The following is a 21061-nucleotide window of genomic DNA, read 5'->3' on the forward strand; positions in this document are numbered from 1 at the left end:
GAACTTCCTGCGTTAGGGAGACATTATGGGCTGATGACATATGCCGGTGAAGGATTGTGTGTTTTGAGTTGATTGTTATAGATCCCGATTATTTTACTGGCACTCTACGTTATCAAGACCCACGGTATCGGGGCTAGAGTAAGCTGCTTGAATGAAACTGGGAAAGTTGCTCCAGCATTTGAAGTTGGATCCTGATCACCCACAAAACTATTCCATACACATGATGCAAGCGGTTCTGACATGGTTCTCTATCGTTGCTTTTCAAGGTGCAAAACTTCAGCCTTACATCACCAATTGAAAGAGGTAAATACCGAGTGTTGCACCCATGTCCCATCGTGTCCCATTCATTTCCAGCCTCATGTTCTCCATACCCATCCATCGCCCGACCCGCATCACTTTTCAATTTCAAGTTCTTGCTGCCTTTTGATGGCGTATCTTGACATCTCACGCATCTCCCCGCATCTTAGAGTATTGGCTCAGCTCAGTTTATGTCAGAGCTGTGATGTATTTTCAGAATAGGCATTGAAATATTTCAGCGCCTGGCTTATGTCAAACTTTATTTGAATTACCAGTTTCCTGATTTCAGATATGATTCTTACTGTACTATATTTCGACAAAATTGAAGCTTCTTACTGTTTGCCATTGTGTTCTCCTATATCTCGTCTAATCTGAGCGATGGGGGCTATAGCGTGTAACATGAGTGCAGTATCTATTTCTGATATACATAGGCCGATAGTTGATGTACCGGCGATCATGCAAGGTGAAATGAGCCCTACAAGATAATGCACCGTAAATAAGTGACGACCCATTGGAGCATTTTGACCATTGTGTTAATATCATAGGATAGCTGAGCGGCGTATCCAACCACCCATCTCCAACCATCCAATCCATGATCTAGTCCCAAGGATCCAGGCATGCAGTATTCATGCAGTGCTCTAAGATAAACATGTCTAATTCCAGGGCCTCGGAACCTTCGGAATTTATCCCCGGTCATAGTCTGGGGCGTGGATATGCCGGTAACTTAGAACGGGAAAGGTTTGAAAGAAGATGCCAAGCGTGGGGCAAGGTGACGTGATATCGGCTAATCGTTGTTTCATAATGGCGGGAGGTTCATCGACAAACCAAAATTCTTATATCCCATCACTCATGCAATGATACCCATGTATCTAAAATCTCACTTGAAGTGGTCTATGTCCATTTACTTATATAAGTAGTGTGATTATTTATCACTGCATAAGTTGCCCTGGCTAGTCAAATAGGCTGGTCCCGGCAATTATTTAAGAGATAACATAACTTAGAATAGCTTGAAGTAGCGCTCTCATCTTACATTCGATAAGCTTCTCGAGAAGCTCGAACTTTCCTTGGCAAGTATGTGGGGATGTTTTGACATCTGATTGTGCTCGTGGCGTAGGAGTTTAAACATTAGACTTCCATGCAGTGGTCAGGTTGTCAACTTTAGATCTTGTCTCAAAATTCCTAAGCACTACTATTGATAAGTCTCCGAATTCCGGTTTCTACAACTACTTTAGGTATATAAATGTAGTTAGTTGGAGCTACCGGAAGTCATGAATGAATATTGTTGCTGATTCGAGTTGTTAGTCGTTAGTCTTGGGGTCAATCTAGAAGGATCATTGGACACTTCGAGCTATAACAATTCGCCCCTCTTACCTTATATAGTAGCTACAGAAGATGCTTGTCTTTAGAGACTATCAAAACAAACGGAAGCGATGATCCGTGGAAGTGGTTGTCGGGATTTATGATCGTTTCTAGTAAATGGTTACGTGGCCAACGGCCACTGGCCACGCTGCAGAATTACGCACTGGCTTTCATGCGAGACTTCAGATTATTCTGATTGCCTGTTCGTAATAGATTGTTCTATCTCAACTATCTAGCATGAAACTCATGCAGTCGATGGAGAGTACCATACCTGCGTACGCATTAGTCACAGGTGTATCTCTTAACTATCTTCTGATGAGTAAACTATGTCTAAAAGCCCAGTGGAGATACTAATTCAGAGCTTAAATTTCAGAAATATGCTGTAGCTGGTATCCCGATAACTGGCTCAAACCTTTGACACTCTTTTACAGACCTGCGTAGTGTTGATTCACATACAAACTTCGCATCAAAACTTGAAATTGTTTTCAGAACATGTGATCCACAACAACCGATACTCTAAACGAATATCATTGGGTTGAAATGTAAATCCTACTTCGTCAAAAACCATGAAGCTCTCCATCAATATTTGTGTTGAAAGAGTAAATAGTAATGTGGTCGTGGTGTGTTCAGGGTTATGAAACGGTGCCAAGTTTTGGCTGTAATCTGCCGCACTCCCTGATGTAATGTACCTCCGGTATTGATTTCGTACTGGTATTTCTCATTATCTGCAGTTTTAAGGCTCGATCCCTAAAAATTCCTGGCAACTCTTTTTTAGAACATAGTTTTGACAGTCATGTGATATATTCTGACACCTGCGAGATGGCCATGGTTTTTATGACTCGCAAACTTGTACAACTATCGGCCGTGTTCAATGGCAAAAGCTGACCGGTGATAAACTATTAATATTTAATTTTCATGCCGATACTTAGGATTCTTGATACGCGGAGTTACGACCAAACGTGCTGATGCTGAAGAACTTGCACCTCGTATTATCCCGTGCATTATCAAGCTTATGGTAACACCATCTTGATTAAAGGGTCTGAGACGACTCTGTGGTGTATACGTGGTCGATATTTACGTAGAATATTTTGAAAAATCTTTGATTGTGAAGTTACTCTGAGTGATTCCAACTTCCATTCGCAGAGTACTTAATTTCAACAGAGTTCTGGAATAAAATTAGGAGCATTCTCCGATCGGTGTGTGGTATTGTTGTCGGATTGAAAGTCGAGCAGGGCTGACGTACCAACAAGGCAATATAAATTTTCTTCAACAGAAACCGACCTATAGGAACTTTCACTCATGCAGACGGCGTAGTGGAGGAGCTGGGATGAAACATAGAAATCTCCAGCTATCCGAAGATGGGGGTTACGGCTAAGCGAGAAGGCCAGGCTGATTTAGAAACCTCTTGAACCGTGGGGTAAGCTGTTTCATGGGCAGTACCCGAATGATGTTCGGAAGTCCAACGTGAATATCCGGCGGAAAAGCCATCCGGGTACGTCTAATCGAAATAATACACAGTCTTGAGATTAGTGAGCATGCGACCATAATTCTATCAATAGATAGATTATACCACCGGAACTGTTCGTTCTATCATCAGAGAACCTCTTTTTTTTCTAAACGTACAAGTTGAGATACTCGTGACATCAACTGAGAGTCGAACCTCATCTTTGCAAGGCTCTCCACGCCATCGCAGGATTCCCAAGAAAGTTACTGGTGCTCGATATTTCTTGAGTCTTGAGATGTCGTCGCTCTAATGATTGCTCCGATCAATAGCTATCACTATTGCCAATGAAAACCATGAATCTAGATGAAGAGTATAGGCCAACGCCACAACATGGTTTTCTGATCACAAATAGCACTTCAAATACGGAGTATGCAATTCGATCGCAGCCTTGTTCTTGGATGGAGGTTAAAAGGCGCTTATAAGCGTATAGCTGATCTCTACAGTATTCAGAAAGGGTTTGTTTGGCATTTCATAGATAGCGGGGTGAAGTCTCGAAAGTATTTGCCTATTTTCAAGGATCAGCACTTTGACTGTGGGGGTTACCATGGTTGGATGAGCTGGAATGTGGCGGGCATGATCGGCGGGGTGTGATTTGGAACAGTGTTTCGATTGCTCGCGATATCCCTCGAGGTACGACTTTCAGACGATCTTGATAGGTTAGTACGGGCTCTTAGCTCAACCCGAAATCGTTACCCATAATCCTCATTCTAGAAGTACCCTTTTCAGAACACCCAGTACCTCGTATAATTTCTTTCGATCGTATCCACGAAATTCAAATACTTCCACCATGCATTGGTACCGAACAGTACCCCTTCGGAACTAATATTTGTACAAGCTCTCCATTTTTAGCCAAGGTACTCGCCAAGATTCCACGCCCTCAATGGAGGAGCTGGAGAAGGAAATTAATTAAGATGTGGTTGTACTGTCTTTGTGAAACATTAGATGTATAGTTAAGAATTCAAGCCACAAAGCACTCATTCAGATAAAAAAGATGCTGATTTACCCTTTGGAAATATGTTCGGAGTATGGTTAGGGTTCATGGGCAATACATCGCCTCCTCGCGTTCCTATGGCTACCCCGACTAGGCATGGAGATTATGCGTTGTTCGAACTGCTATTAGCTATCATGCTATGACGTGCATAATCCTGACGGCCATACTAGGGTAGATTTATCTACTATCTTATCCTTACACGTACCTTATTCCGATATTGGGGCTTACTGGCCCTTGTTAGCCTCCATGTAACCTCGTTTGGTAAGTATCGAACGATGAGACCCGATTTGTCTAAACGACACCAGTCTGATGATTTCTTTTCGTCTATTGTTACAAACATTTGTTCTTGTTATCTTCATTCAACGGCTTGATCATACTCCCACCGGTACTCTTACTGTTTCACGCACTAGATCTACTGTACTCTTCCAGAAGGGGTATAGTATGGCAAAATATGTACAGTATACTACTTCTGATGTTTGTGGTACTTACCACCGCAGACCTCGTTTTTCTGTACCGGAATCTTGCATAATCATGGCACAAACAGAATTCAATTAACATCCCGTCTCAACTGCATACATAGGTACACGTGGGGTTTATTATATCCAAGTAACGATGATTTCAAATCATACAAGAATGCTTAGACAAGGATTCTGCATGCGAAAATATTTGTGATTTAGACCTGGTAGGATGTTGGTTCGTCAGGATCCCAAAACATGTTTGTGCAATTAACTACCTTCACGATGAAATTGCTACTACTTTGAGTCGTAAATATGGCTACCTACAGTTTGTTTATTAATTTGAGGATACTTTCAATGTCGAAAGTCCTAGCTCAGCTGTTAGCCAAGCTACCAAGCTGTGGCTTTCTGGCTGGGATTGGACCCTCAATCAGATCTACACTAGGGTGTCTGGTCTACGTACCGCTCTCTCAGATACCTGCACAAAGAGGAATCTTCACATCCTTCAGGCTAGCAGCACTAATACCACTGGTTCCAGCCTCGATTCCAATATTAACATCAAGCTTCACGATCAACACGAAGCCACTGCATGGCTAATACGACATGTCTCTAGTCGGCGAATTAGAGATCGGGTGCCTCTGAACCCCTGTCGCCATGAATGAGTGGTCTGACCATGCATAAGATGTTTGGTTCGTCTGTGATAATATCATGGTCACCTACTCTTACCCTTACTAAATGTTTGTCAAATCTAAGCCTTGTCCATAGGACTTGCCTGCAAACTATTTTGACACTCGGCCAGGCATAATTACCAGCCGCTTTCAGCACGATGTGCTTAGAAGGTTACAATCTTTAACCATTCAAATCCCTATCAGATCCCCCATCAATGGAAGCTACGACAAAGAGAAAGAGAACTACTGCCGACGTTAGATGGAGAATATGATTTTTTGCACATATTGCGGAAAGAGTTTTACTCGGAAGGAACATTTAGAAAGACATATACCGAGCCGTAAGTAACAAAAAGTTCTACTATCACCATTGAATAGCAAAATTCTAATATACTTCTATCTTGCAGACACAAACGTAAAGCCACATAGGTGTATGTTGTGTCAACTATCTTTTCCCAGAAGGTATTCAAACCCCGTACTTTGGCTGTGTCAAGATTCGAAATCCACTAACTATGCAACTTCTAGAGATCTTCTCCAAAGACATCATTCCACATATCATGAAGCAAAAGATCCAATGGAGCCATTACCAGGTGGTGTTCCAACGGTTAACGGTCGAACACCCATTGCATGCATCAATTGTGCTAGTGCAAAAACCGGTTGTGATAAGAGGGTTCCTTGCTCAAGATGTTCTGAGAAGAATCTACCATGCGCGAGCAGATATGCCCGACGTTCATCAAAGGCTGCGAACCGGTCCTCAAGCTCGCACAAAAAGACACCGCCAACACAAGAGCCACCGCATGACCCCATGGATCAGGACACAGCACCAAAAGAAAAATTACCAGAAACCAAAGTCAGTCCCGCAGAGACACCCATAGATCCGCAATTCATGGTAGCAACACCAGAAAAAAATATGTATCCTGACCAAGACTTGAGATTTACTGTTGATGGCTTTGGACCTTCCTCGGGCGAAAGCCTTGGGGGAATGGAACACTCGATGTTCGGCAACGCAGATACAATGAATGGAAACGTCAATTACCAAGACCTGATGGCATGGAGTCACTACCCCTTAGATATTGAAATATACTCGATGGGATCCGAACTATCCAGCAGTTTAGTAACGCCTAATTTTCTGGAACCGAGCGACACCTCTTCAATTTCAGAGCCTATGTTTACTGGGTCTTTGCATCCATCACCATCGATGTCACATACTAAGAGCGCTAGCATCTCTTCAGATGCTAACCGTCCAGCCAAACTCGTCGAGATCGCAGTTCCCATTCTGACAGATCATAGCTCTGATGACTTTGAGCTCCTGGTAGCGGCAGAATCGGCATGGCCTCTTGCACGATGCAACCCGCGACTGATTCCTGGGCCGTCAGCAAGAACAGCTATAGCATATCTGGAAAACCTGGAGCAACACTCCAAGCATGACTCCACATGGGATTCCTTAAACCATGATGTGGAACCAGCCGAGATTCGATTTGGAGATGGAATATCCGTTATGCCTGTGAGTGCAAGTACCAGAGATAGGATAATGGCCATCACCCAAAGCTTCCTTCATACAGCTTTAGAAACGCATCGAGGGGGGTTGAAAGGTTGGCCAAAATCTTCAAACTATACAAGTCCTGATGCAGGATTCAATTTCCTTGTTCTACCCCCATCAAGCGTCTTGGAATATTTTCTTCGAAGTCACGTTCGAAGCTTAGCTCCGTACTACACTCTCATCAATGGCGGTAACCTTGATCCAAACGAATTAATGCTGAACAACCAAACTTCAACATTGCTGTTGTTATTAATGATAGCACATGGTGCTGCAGCTCTTCCAACCGCTGAAGCTAGATGTTTGACTGCGGGGCTTACAGAAGCTTGCCGCATATCGCTATTTAAGGTGATCGAAAAGAATGTTGATCTATCAGCTGATCCTGTGGTGTTCAAATGCGCCCTGCTTTTCACGATACTAGGTGCTTGGGGCGGAGATGCTTCTCATATGAACCTAGCTATGGCACAACGAGGGATGTATCTTGCAGTAAGTAATTACTTTACCAAAGCTGTTCAGTTGCTTATTTGTTGAATATAGATGCTAAAACATGCTGGTATGTTGGAGCCTCACATACCAGCAGCACCCTCTTTCCAAGAATCTTCGAATCTAGATGACCGTTGGAGAATTTGGCTACAGAGAGAAAAGAAAAGCAGGTAAAATTCCAATTCCAAAATCTTAATTAATTTATTCCAATGCAGTGAACCATGATAATTCTTTCAATCTTGTGGATTTTCTCTACACGAAGGCTAACAACATTTTAGGCTGGTCTACAACTGGGTCATGGTAGACCAGGAGCTGAGCCTATTCCACGATACCTCACCTATTATGTCAATTACAGAGCTTGAGACTCCAATACCTGGAATGGAGTGCTTATGGCTGGCTAAAGATGCAAACGATTGGGCGGCAATTGTTCAGCAAACATATATCGGCACTGATTGGCTCCTGAATCCGAATTCTATCGGTACACCACCTGTAGGACCTTCACTCTGTAGCCTCTTCCGAGACATGCTGTCGGATAATATCGAGCGTCGACACGGGCAGTTATCCCCGCTACAGTTAAAACTGCTCCTTCACCCGATTCACAGCTCTTTGTGTCATCTGCATCAGGCTTTAACTTTTCATTCTGAAATTTATAGTACCCGGCAAGGAACTAGAAGCGTTACTAAAGCTTCCAACCTACTCCGTCTCCAGGAAGCTCAATCATTGCTCCAGAAATGGTATGAATTGTGTGACTTCCATGCTAGAAACGACCCAAACTGCCAAATTACTCGAGCTAATCTCGTTCTGTACCACCTCATAAGTTTGAACGCGGTGACGTTCTTCCCAGAAATTGAGCGGCTAGCACGAAAAGAAGACTTTGATGGAACAAGCTTGGAACTCTCTCTCCGCCACAAAAGATGCATTTACAATTCTGGAGAAGCTATATTCCATTGTGGACAAGTCATTCGTCTTGTGACTTCGATGGCAAAAGAGGGGCGTCCACGTTGGTGGTCAGTGGCTATCTATCGTGCCACTATGATCTTATGGCTTGAAAGTGTATCACGCATTGACACCTACACACAAAGATTTGATAAGGGCCCAATATTTCCGATTGATGCAGTGGCACCCGATCATCCCTCTGTCAAATCTTATTTGTGGAATGGTGAGGGTATTCCAGTACTCAGCAAGTCCGACGGGTACGTGGAACTTCATAGGCCTAATGATGTTATGAGCCATTGTATCTTGTTGCTCGAAGTTGGTGTTACACTACCAGTTTCAGACGGGATAAGAAGGAAGTTATTGGCATTCTCGAGGAATTGGAACATGGAAATCACATTGCAGAACACATAGAGCGTCGGATATGCATTTCCTTAGGAGTTTCAGACATGTACATTTCGAGGGTTAGAGTTATTCTGAAATCAGTATAAGGGAGCGTCTCACGTGCGACATTACTTTACCATGATGTATCTTATTATTGTAGTATTCATTTACAGACTCGCATAGATTGGAGATTTATTGGATCTTTGAATTTGATTGAATCACGGACACGCCTCCGAATGCACTGTTCATGATTTCCATTGTGTTTTGCCTTCCAGGAAGCAGTTTATATCACGGAAGACTTACCGATGAAAGGCTGGGGCTATATTTAAAAATACATGCACCGACAGGTGGAAATCAAGATCTCGATCAACAAGTTGTTATAGATGAAGTCGTGACCATTGGTTGCAGATGCAGCACAGCTGTTGATGCGTATCTTATCTGAAATCTCGCAGATTTGGCGGGGAAAATAACCCTTGACGCCAAATTAATAAGAAGGGGTCAGATTTGTTCGTTGGTATGAAGAACCTCAAATGTGTAGTTATATTCCAAGACGTAAGAAAGTTCGACTACGGGTTATAAAATTTGGCAAAGTTCACTTCCTTGAGCTGGTATGCAAATTTCATTAGTTAGGCTTTGCCTTCCCCGGACATCCGGTGGGGTATCCCGCCACAAAGCTTGGTGTATGTCCCGATTTGTAAACAACAAGACTTGAAGGACGCGAGTTGAAAGATCATTGGCTTGTGAAGAAAGATTGGGCTTTAACAATTCCTCTGAAGCCGATCACGTTTTCCCCTCGTGATTAGGACTTGCATGCCCCATGCCTTGGTAAGCGATCATGAGATTCTCTGTGAAATCAAGTGAATCAATATAAACCTGGGGAATATTCTCCAAACTTCTCTACGAGATGTTCATCGCCCCCTTCCAAGACACTCAAATGATTCAAAACAAGCCGCTTCTTCCAGCCCTAGACTAGGTCTAGTCAGCCGTCTATGCAGGTGAGATTGTATCCACCACACCGTATTCAAAAGACAAATAGATTGACACAATGACAGATAGAGATAGAGTCTATTCTTTTACCGGCTCGGGGAACGGTATTGACATCGGGATGATAGTGTTGCCAGTCAGCCGCTGAACCTTCTCCGGAAGTTGGCATAGATGCCTGGAAAGCAATAGCCCATTGCAATAGAAGCTGTCTGGCAACACAAAACGTTACAAGAGACGATAGATTTTGCAGGGAGATGGGAAGCCATTGTTCTGAAGGCGGATTTACGTGGATTAGTCGATATTGTCAAGTGAATAGAGAATTTTCCTGTCCACGCCAGCATGATTGACAATCGATTTTCTTAATGCGTTGATCGATGACTCGAAGATTACACAGCACACGATCAATTATGAAACAAATCAAAAGCAGTCATCCAAGATGTATGGCGATGTTAATTTGGAGCTGCACGGCGATACCGAACCAAGTTTTATTCGGAGATGCAATGCATTACTTGCATCAAATCTAGATACACACAGCATGTTGCTGCAAAGGCAATGCTATCATGTTGCAATTTAATTACTCTTGTAATTAACAGCCCATGACCTTGGTATTGGTATCTTTAAGGAATTATTTGTGCTACCTGCGATTTCTTTGCCAGCTGCTCACCATCAAAAGCTGATAGACAGTTTGAGTGTTTACAAATCAAGAGAAAAATGGAAGAGACTCGTATCTATCAAGCACCCACGAACGATGGTGGAGCTACTGCCAGTGAGCTTTAATTACGAGTAATGACGTGTAAGACGACCAGCAAGGTGGCCGCCAAGTTGACACCGCCGATCGAGAGACTGCTTGCAATAGATAAAAAGATAATTTTTTGTCGATATTTCTATGGAGTTTGGAGACCCAGATCCTTGCACTGTGTAATTCTAATTGAAGGAGAACAAAAGCTTGAAAGCTTTTACCATAAATTTCACAATACATGATATACGTCGAGGAGAGTTATTTATTTCTACATAATCACCCTCGTGTTACTTGACACTGCACCATTTATGGCCGAGGACGTTGTACCTTCATTTTTTCGCATCCAATGCCAACACAATTATGTTTTATACATACAATCGCCATTCACACGTCTTCAAAAACGAAGACGCATAACAAAACAAGCTTAAGAATTACCCAAGGAACCAATTCATATGCTAAAATTATGCAGCCCATTGCCTAATTCGCATCTCGTCCTATCACATTTCAAGGCTGCTACATCTTGCACTCGGATACACCCGAGAAGAAGGCTAATAATTCAGCCTACGCTACCGTGACGCTAATTTCAGTCATGATCTAGATCTTCTATTACAGCATTCGATAAAGATCGTTTGACAAGGAGCCGATGACTGTATTAATTTTCCCAGAACTACTTGTAAGTTAAACCATAAAATTTAAATATGATGCAAGCTTTCGGGTCCTATTCGCTTGTGTTGTGTAATTCCCGAAATTTCTCAGCTCGCAAGACATCCGGGAGGCTCGGAACGAGCAATTTTCCCAAATAGATATCGACCGTTATGTACGTTTAGCAACCCAGTCCTTACCCATGACCATCATCTTATCTTCCACGATAATTCTTATCAGTATGCGACTGGTAGATAGGGAGTATTGAAAATCCCATGTCCCGCTCGCAATCGACTTTCATATAAGCAGGCTGGAAAATAGATTGTATAACATATGAAGTGGGTGGGTGGACAAGGACCATCTAAAAGTAAGCTGCAGAATCGATGCAGATACATATTGAGGCTGCATTTGTGCATGCTCTATGCCGCTTTTAGAAACGCGAAGTGCATGCTGATTTGAACACAAGGAGTATATTTGGTGGTGTGGATTGTGGCGCAAGTGCAGATGCGTGGGGTTGGGAGGCAACAGTGACGGTTCACGTATATATGGGGTTTTGGTGACATACTACTTTTCAATCGTAGCCTTACATTGAATAAATCTTCTTTGCCTCCTGGCATATCGGATTTATTCACTGGTTATTGTTGCCAATGCAGTTGAACTCGGGAAGAAAAATGATGTTATGTACGGTAAATACGTAAATATGTAAATACGTAAATACCCAAAATGTCAAAAATGTTATTCTTGCTTATTTATGTAATTACAGCGTTATACACATACATTACTCGCAGGAATATAGTTGGAAAAGGATGTTTGAATCTCATATGTAATTGCAGTGTAAATATTGAGCTATTGTACGTAGATATCAGTAACGAAAGTGGTATTCATGAAAAGGGAAAATTGTCAAAAGCAAAGGCATCCACCAAACTAAGTACCGCCGAATTCTAATACAACGAAAAAGTATGAAATCTATCCAATCACATAGTAAGAGCCTCCCTCATGAAATCCCCTAGAAGCTTTATCTGTGACGTAGTCAGTGTATGTGCGCCGTTATCAACAATACTGTTCAACTTACATGAGGCGTATGCATCATAGAAAAGTGATTTCCTGGCATATGTCTGGTAACAAAATTTTCGTTGCCCAGATATTTATCCCATATGTTAGGTCCGAAATCAGTTCTATTGTCCAACAAAAATTGAGCATGGCCATATGGGAAAGGATCCGGTCGTGGATCTGTTGGTAAATTACAAACCCCGTCCTCACACCAGATGGCCATTACTTGAGGTACCTTCTTGGGATCTATTGCTTCTGGCATGTAAGTCGATAGGGCTTGCACGGAAGCAGCAAAATGAGGGAGAAGCCATTCCGGAATTTTGCTTGGATCACCATCGCCAAGAAGACCAATCTCAGCGAACCACCTATGAAGCGATGATGGAAGAGGTTCAATGATATCAGGGCATGGAGAGTCAAGAAGAATGAGCTTATCGACAACTTCATCATTTTTGGTGAGTTGGCTGACTATTTCATAAGCGATGACGCCACCAGCACTCCATCCGGATAAGGTATAAGGACCCGTTGGCTGACGACGCTTCATTTCTTTGATATAGTGAGTAGCCATACCCACTACACCACAGGTGAATTCCTCTGGGGTCTTCATGTATGGCGAGTTGAGACCAAAAACTGCAACGTCGGATGAGAGTGCCGGGATCTCAATGTATGAAGTCGCGGACCCGCCTCCATCTGGAACCATCCAAAGATACTTGCTAGCTTTCCTTAAATTTCCTTGAAGTAAGATTGAATTGGCTATTCTTTGAGGTATGGACTGCATGCTGGGTTTGGCGATAGAAGCCGTTGGTTTAGACAGCCTTGGCTGGTCAGATGGAGCTTTAGATTTAGGCTTGGGCTTTGGTTTTGAAGGTGCTTCAACTTTGAGAGCCTTTTCAATATCACGAATGGTCTGATTAACTTGGAAGAGATCAGGTGGAAGAGAAAGACCTGTCTTCTCTCTCAGTCTTCCAAGTACGGTAAGAGCCATGAGTGAATCCATACCAAGTGAAGCGAGATCAGGGCAACTCGCAACCTCTAGAACATCAACCGACATTTCTTCGGCGATTGTAACTCGAATTACATCACCAAGACTATCTATGGCCCCAATGGTAGAGATATCATCATCTGAAGGATCCGTGAACTCCGAGTCATCTTGTGGGTCGTGTACTGATTCCCCGGGACTAGGTGTAGTGACAGGCGAACTTGGGTCTTCGCTGTAGGCAACAGATGGCTTTCCCTCAAATTGTGATAAGAATGACTTGAAAGCTCCAATCGTAGGATGATTGATGAATTCGTTAGAATTAATATCAATGTCCATTTCTTCCCGTAATCTTCCACAAACTGTTAAAGCCATGAGCGAGTCGGCTCCGAGATCGGTAAAGGCGACGTTGTCAACAAGCTCATCGTGTTTTACGCCAACTTCTGCTGCGAGAATATCCATGACTTGAGAAGTGATTGACATGAGCTTTTCATTGACCTTGGAGAGATTAGCTTTTGTAACCTGAGCTTTCTTGACAGTCTTTGAGTTAGAAGCCTTGGAAGCTTGAGGTTCCCGAAGCGCATGAGATGGCTTCGTAGAAACTGCAGTGGCAACGCCAACTGGAGGCAAGAACATATTGAGAACTTTTCGCGGAATGGCTTGGAAGGCTAATCCACCGACCATACCGATAATAGTATCCCCATCAAACACGTAAACATCGCCTGCCATGGTCTTATCCTTGCGCTGCTGCATCCTGACATAGGAGCGGTAGGTCTTATCCGCACTTAGGGGCTCTGAGAATTTTAAAGAATCCCAGCCATGTGAAATGTAGACCTTTTCTCGTGAGTCAACAGCATCAGAACCATTGACGATGAATCCAGAGATATGCGCCACGCTATCGATCCAGTACGGACTGCACCTGAATGTCCCATCTTTCTCTGTAGTTTGAAAGACAACACGTGATGTAGCTTCCATTTTCATGCTGTCAAGGATGACCTCTTCCATGCCTTGATATTTTTGGTCGTAGTCTACCAGTGCAGCAAATAGCTTATAGGCAAGTCCACGATTAATTTTAGAGGCTTTACCACTCCTTTCTGCCTCCTGTAACCAATCAATTCGTGACTGGATGAGATAAGCAGTTCGTTGAAAGTCGGCATGATATTCTTCGGTATCGCCAAAGTAGACTTGGCAGTTTGCGTGCTCGACTCGAGTCTTATCAGTGCCAGTTGAAAAAATAAGATCGGCACGACCATTTGCCGCATTGATAGTAGCAGTAAGGGTGATTACTTGAGATTTTCCATCAGGGTCAGCTATCAACGATTTGGGTACCTTCATTCTTCCAACATCCACGCCTAGATTCTTGACATCAGGTCGGAGAAGCTTATAGCCGTACTCGCATAAAGTCATGGACATATCTGCGAACAGAGACTAGGAAACTGTTAGCTTGGAACAAGGTTTTCACATCGAATTACTAACCGATGGGCATAACATGGCGCCGTTAACGAGATGGCCAGTAACAACCCCACGAAGATCAGCACGTGCTAGATCAGACTGGGCAGTAACAACGGCAACGTCTCCATCAATATGCTCACTTACGACGGTATGAATGGTAGAGGTTGAAAGCTTAGGCTTGGGAGGCTCAAGCTGAAGAGAAGTTTTGTTTGGCAATTGTCCTTTTGTTAAGCACCAATCTCCCGCGTACTGAATCCAATAATTCTTGTCGTCGAACGCATAGGTGGGTAAATCGAGAAGATGAACAGAATCATTAAAATCTCGATGATATTCATTCCAATCAATTTCAAGACCAGCAGTGTGCAAGACACTGAGGCTGTTGCTGAGGGTTTTGTATGCACTTTCATTTCTGCGAAGAGACGGAGCGGCAATTGTGGAAGTACCGACCGTTGCCTTAATGAGTCCCAGGCATACTGGATGTGGTCCTACCTCAATCCATACAGTTTTCTCGTCTATGACGCCTGAGCTTTGCGCAGAAACAAGGCCATCTAAGAAATTGACAGGCTGTCTAGCATGGTTGCGAAGATATGCAGCATCAATATCCTCAGATTCGTTAAGGCATCTACCAAACAAGGACGATATGAGAGGAATTTTCTCTCTGCCGAAGTGTACAGATGTAGCCAACTTTTCAAATTGATCCAAGATTGGCTCCACTTGCGCAGAGTGAAAGGCGAAGGGAACTTTAAGTTGCGTGCATTTGAAACCAGAGTTGCAAAGTTTATCAGAAACACTCGAAACTTCAGCAGCCTCGCCGCTAAGAACTGTTTCTCGAGTACTGTTGATGCAAGCTATATTCACTGATGTTCCAGTCTCATTCAATGCTTCGGTCACTGCCAATCTCGATCCTTGGACTGCAAGCATTGCATGAGTTCCAGCAGTGCATCTTTCAACCAAGAGCTGGGCTCGGCGTCCAACCAAATAAATGGTGTCACTAGCAGACAATATTCCGGCAACGTTGAGTGCGGCGTATTCACCAAGACTGTGGCCAATTACAACAGAGGGCTTAACACCCCAAGACTCCCAGAGTTTAGCCATGGTCATTTCCAAGCACACAATTGAAAGTTGCACCACCACAGGCGACAGTCCTTGAGCATCAGTCACACTGCCATCAATCAAGGAGATGAATGATGGGAAACCGAGAATCGTAGCAAGATTATCGAATTCCATGATAGTTTCCTTGAACAGGCATGAATTCTCGAACAACTCACGACCCATAGCAGCATATTGAGATCCCTGACCCGTGAATAAGAATGCAACTTTCGGTGGCTCTGGAAGGACTGGAATGAATTGTTCGTGTAATTTGGATTTGAGCGCTGGTGAGACTTCGGATACTTCGCTTGCAGTTACTGTCATTCTCCATTTATGCTGTATTCGACGTGCAGTAGTCGTATATGCCAAATCCGCCAGGTTTATGTCTCGGTTTCGTTCGAGATACGATATCAAACGCTCTGCATTGTTAAGCATGGCAGATTTAGACTTAGCAGTAATCGCGATGACATGTGTAGAGCGAGGGTCGGCTTTTCTAAAAGGAAGGTCGGGTGCATCTTCAAGCAATAATCCTGTGTTTCCACCAGCAGCACTGAAATTGTTGACAAAGATGCGTCGTGGAGCTCCGGACTTCTTCCTGGGAAGTGGTGTGTTCTTGAAGGCTATGTGTACATTGCGTTCCGCAAGATCCTTGGGGAATCCTTGATTGATCGTCTTCTTAATTCCCACGTGGGGTGGTATGGCGTTCTTCTGCAGCATCATTAAGCATTTTATGAGAGCGGTGACGCCAGATGCGGCTTCACCGTGTCCGACATTCGCTTTGACAGCCCCAAGATACAGCGGTTGATCCGGTCTTCTCTTTCGGTCTGCCGGAGCGAAAACGTTGGTAACAGATTTCATCTCCGTTCCGTCACCAGCTTGAGTCCCAGTACCATGCATTTCCACGTAGTCAATATCATTAGGATCAACACCCGCATTATTTAAAATACGCTTGTAGAGAATCTCTTGCGTTCCTCCGTGAGGGTGGGTGATAGAAACAGCGTCTGCAGAATGGTTGGTAGCACTTCCAAGGATAACAGCCAAAACATTATCCTTGCTATTAAAGAAAGCAAACAAATCAGTTTAAAATCATGGAAAAAACGCTTCAGGGATTGAGACTTACTCAGCTAGTGCATAATCTAACCTCTTAATAATAACTGTACCAATTCCGTCTGCTCTACAATACCCATCCGCATCATGGTCAAAAGTAGCGCATGGTCCATTTTTTGACAAAAATTGACCTCTACTAAGTCCCGAAAAGATATCTGGGTTTGTCATACACGAGAGACCACCAACAACGGCTGTGTCACAATCTCCAGCCCATAAAGATGTACAGGCGAGTTGGAGTGCAGCGGCACTAGAGGAACAAGCTGTATCGATATTGAAAGATGGTCCTGAAAATCCAAAATGATAGTTGATTCGCCCAGGTCCGAAGGCTCTTACGCCTCCCGTAATGAAATACGTATCCACATCTTGCGCCGCATTTATTTCACGCCAGTCGTCACTCGTCTGCCCGTAAAATGTGCCAATTCTATCAAGCTTTGTTGAATGCGTTCTATTTGGAACATAACCAGCCATTTCCAGCGCTTCGTATGCGGTTGCCAGACCAAGACGTTGCATAGGACATGTTTGATATGCCTCTCGAGGGGACATGTTGAAGAATCTAGGATCGAATAGTCCTGGGTTCTCAATCCAGCACCCGTAAGGAGTATGACTAGTATTTCTAATCTTGCTTGTAGGATCGAAATGTGTAGCAACATCGAATCTGTCTTTCGGTACCTCTCGATGAACATCTAAGCCATTTTCTAGCAACTCCCATAATTTTTCGTGGCTTGCAGCATCTGGAAATCTTCCAGCCATTCCAACAATGGCAAGCTTGCATTTTCCTGGAGAAACTTCCATCGAGGTTTTTTGCTTAGCTGCCTGTTGATTCCCGGATTGGGGCGATCGCAGAGTTATGTCAAGCTCCGTCTGAGATTCTAGAACTGCTGCTAAGACTTTGGCCGCACTAGTTGGACCTACTCAGAATTAGCAAGTTGATAAAGCTTCTCTGGGGAGAAATTCTTACCAAATGGAATAATCAGGCACTCTCGGCCTTGGAAATCTTTTCCTTTCTGCACGCAACCTTGAAGAATTTTGTTGAATATAATTGGCTCTGTCAACATCTCTAGTAGAATTGCTTGGAGTAGCAATTCTGGCTCTTGCTCGGTATACCAGGTTCCGGTCGTACAAGAAATCACAGGAAATCTAGTCTTGAGATTCCCAAGCACGTCTCGGACTTTTTTGTCTTTCAAATGTAAAATCTGCTCCACATTCAAACTCGAACGGAGATGGGCAGCATGATAGGGGCCGTATACAGGGATAGACACTGGCTTCGCTTGGAAAGCCTCGGATGCAAAAAGTGATTTCAAAGTGGAAGGGGGCCCACTTATTGCGATACTTTTTGAGGTTGTTGCACTGATATAAGCTTGATTTAATATAGGTGTTTCCTTTGTAGAGTTAGCAATAACTGGCAAAATGAGAAAATTACAACGCACATTTTCTTTGTGAAAGTCACCGAGTATCGAGTTTACTTCGTTCTCCTGGGCAGCGGGAACGACATAAGTCCAGCTTTCTGGTAACTCTGGTCGGCTATCGAGTCTGTTGGCGAGGGCTGCGACGTATGCACCCGTTCGAAATGACATCAACATCACTTGAACAGCGATGGGTATTAATTGGGAAATTGATGGAGAAGAAGCGATTGCAGCGGCGGCAAACAGTCCGGTACACAAGCCAACAAGGCAGGTTTCACTCGGAATAGTCGAATCTCCATGTTCTTTCTCGTGGCGACTGATTAGATGTATTAGTGATAAAAATTGGCTTTATAGAGGGTGTGTACTTACTCAATGTATTGCGACAACTGGGCAATGCACAAAAGGGCACTGTCTACAGCAGGATTTTTGATAGTTCCTGCGTGATATAATTTATTTAGTTCGAGTATCGTGGAGAACTCTGGTATCGTATTTCGCTGGAGGCTTGGTAATCTATCGATCTCTTCCCTGAGGGCAGAGCCAGCCTGCTCGAGGAAAGATCTCGAAAGCATACTCGGTCTCCCATGTTGACAAAAGTCGGCCAAGAAAGTATGCGTGTCCAATGACTGGTCGCCAAAGATCAGGAAAGACATTTTGTCTCCCATATTCAGTATGATACAAGAAACTAAGTTGGTAGAGAAAATCTGAGAAGAACCAGCTGGTATTTCATCAACTCTATATGCACAACTTGCAGAATGGCCTGTATATATTGAACCTTCAAAAAGAAAGCTCAGCTCATCTCATCTGATTTGAAATCAATTTACGGAGTAACCTCTACCTTCAACCATGTCATGATGGCAAAACACTGTGGATCATTATCAGCTCATTGACTTCTGATGTCTATGTCCGGTCATCAATCTCAAAATAATATGACAAACAAGGGTCGAAAAGCTTGTTTGAATGATGGAGGGTGCGGGCCGACTAAAAAAGTAGACTCTTTTGGAGATCTAACATTGACAAGTCCATATCTTACATTACTCTCTTTTTGGTATCAACGTCTATTATCGGGTAGATAGTTTTAACGCCTATACGGATACGAAATAAGACGGTTTGTGTTATTCTGCCGCACTAATTGTGATTAACTATCCTAAAAACAATCGGACTGGTTCGAAAGACTCTCATTCGCCCGAGATTAGGTACCCAAAATACGAGGGTCATTAACATTGGAGATAGGTGGTACCTCGCATAAGCAACGTCCGTACTGACAGTACATAACACCACAGAAATGACTGTAACAAGCTCCGGTGCGACATTGTCCGGCGGACATCCCCACGCAGTCACAACTCTAACCTGGACTCTGAGCGGCTCAGCCTACTAGCCGAGCGCATCCCAATGTTGGAGCAAGTCGCTTGAGAGTCAGATGTCTTAAACTCGACCAGCTAGACCACCGTGAGATATACACATTCATTGGGGAAGATATCCCAACGTGGGGGATATGCCTCCTTGGACACAGCTGTACTGTTGCGGTTGCAGTTGCAAAATACGAATTGATGTTGTGGGTGAGATTGTCCGACCGGAAAATAAACACGCTAGCGAAACGCGCTCTACGGTAAATTTGTAGCACGTGACCTCATCGCGCCACCTCAATCCTTCCGCCAAACATGCCCAATTACATGTCGTTCCCATAATCTCTTCTCCTTCTTCTCTCCATTCATTTCTTCGATCCAGAAGAATCCGAGATTAAATCGTTCCAGAAACATCATGATTAAGCTGCGGACAGCGAAATTTTCGTGACGACATTGACTGACTGCATGGCCTGATTCAATTATTCCGATTGTTAGGCTTACACATGGTTGACTTCGCTGTTCTTCATATGTTATTCCATGTGAAGAATTTGTATCTTATACTCTAGGCTGCATGCATATCCGAGCTGGAAGCTTGCATATTATTGGCCTCAGTCGTACTACAGATAGTTGTTAGACAACATCTTGTGCTATTTTCACACCGTGGTGTTATTTCGAAGACTACTCTCCAATAATGAACTTTGTTCTGGTTCTTATAACTTATCAACTTACATGAAATTTCCTAAGAGTATAAATATCGTTTCTGCGTTTATCTGTGATATCTCGAAGGAAACTTCATGTCAACCGATGTTGTTACAAGACAAATCATCATTTTGACCTCGGCAGACTTTAGGGCTCTTACAAATGAGAGGCCTAGATTTCTCATTAATTTCCGGCATTCAAAACTCAAGTATGATCCTAGATCTGATACAGGCGTACGCTTGCCTATTTCGAAGCAACTATCTTTCATATACCTAGCAAAACGGGCTCGATGAAGGAAGTGTTACGAGTGCCATAGTTCTTGACAATATATTGTGCCGAACGTTATCGCGATTAATGCAGGTGCAATGCATATCATCTCTACTGTTTTACATGATTCCAAAAATTTGCTTTCTTGTACTCCACTCCGGGTACGGCAGTGTCTTTCCCGAGAATTACAATCTTTTGTCATTTCTGGATACTGAGGGATAGTAGTAGCTAATTTACCACGCTACGGAGATATCTCCAACGACCTCAAGAGATTGGGGAGAGGGTTGAATCTTGCAACGGAAGGCCGGCGCGAAGATTACTCAATGGATAATCGAGGCCTTTGACCTCAATCTTGTTATTGTTACTTTGAAAGGCAAACGAAGCAATTAGAAATGTTCTGTTCGAAAGCCCTGAGATTGATATTCAAGTTGGGATACATAAGGACTGAAGAATAGATCGATGACCCAATGAGTTGTTTCTGTGTTTTACAAACATCCGGCTGTGGCACTTGATAAAAGATTAAGCAGCCAGTTCAAGACAAACGTTTATTCTCGGAAGAGGAGATGGTGGTTGATGAACGCATATATTCGAAAGTCTGCAATCCGAATCAGATCTTTTATCCCGAAAAAGAAAAAGAATTCATTGATGACTCAATAGCGTACATGAGCAATAATTACTATTTCATTAGAAATCATCCCGCTGGAC

At 43.4% G+C, this 21061-nt stretch overlaps 2 protein-coding genes across 3 annotated transcripts; one reads left to right on the plus strand and one right to left on the minus strand.

Moving 5' to 3' along the window:
• Positions 1 to 4890: 4890 nt before the first annotated feature.
• On the plus strand, positions 4891 to 8977 carry Bcsmr1. Its single transcript, XM_024691602.1, has 5 exons — positions 4891 to 5612; positions 5679 to 5733; positions 5797 to 7294; positions 7346 to 7461; positions 7570 to 8977. Exons 1-5 carry the CDS (start codon positions 5534 to 5536, stop codon positions 8636 to 8638), a joined length of 2817 nt encoding a protein of 938 aa, XP_024547373.1. The 5' UTR covers positions 4891 to 5533; the 3' UTR covers positions 8639 to 8977.
• Positions 8978 to 11770: 2793 nt separating this feature from the next.
• Bcpks12 lies at positions 11771 to 19151 on the minus strand. Of its 2 annotated transcripts, XM_024691604.1 has the most exons (8): positions 18883 to 19151; positions 18417 to 18819; positions 18072 to 18363; positions 17603 to 18023; positions 16658 to 17552; positions 14473 to 16591; positions 12046 to 14424; positions 11771 to 11992 (listed from the first exon to the last, which is right to left on the minus strand). In XM_024691604.1, exons 2-8 carry the CDS (start codon positions 18707 to 18709, stop codon positions 11948 to 11950), a joined length of 6444 nt encoding a protein of 2147 aa, XP_024547375.1. In that variant the 5' UTR covers positions 18710 to 18819; positions 18883 to 19151; the 3' UTR covers positions 11771 to 11947. The 2 variants fall into 2 exon arrangements, with proteins under 2 accessions (XP_024547375.1, XP_024547374.1); XM_024691603.1 differs by having other exon boundaries at positions 18417 to 19151.
• Positions 19152 to 21061: the final 1910 nt, after the last annotated feature.

Source organism: Botrytis cinerea, chromosome 2, assembly GCF_000143535.2.
Source record: "Botrytis cinerea B05.10 chromosome 2, complete sequence".
NCBI classification, from domain to species: Eukaryota; Fungi; Ascomycota; class Leotiomycetes; order Helotiales; family Sclerotiniaceae; genus Botrytis; species Botrytis cinerea.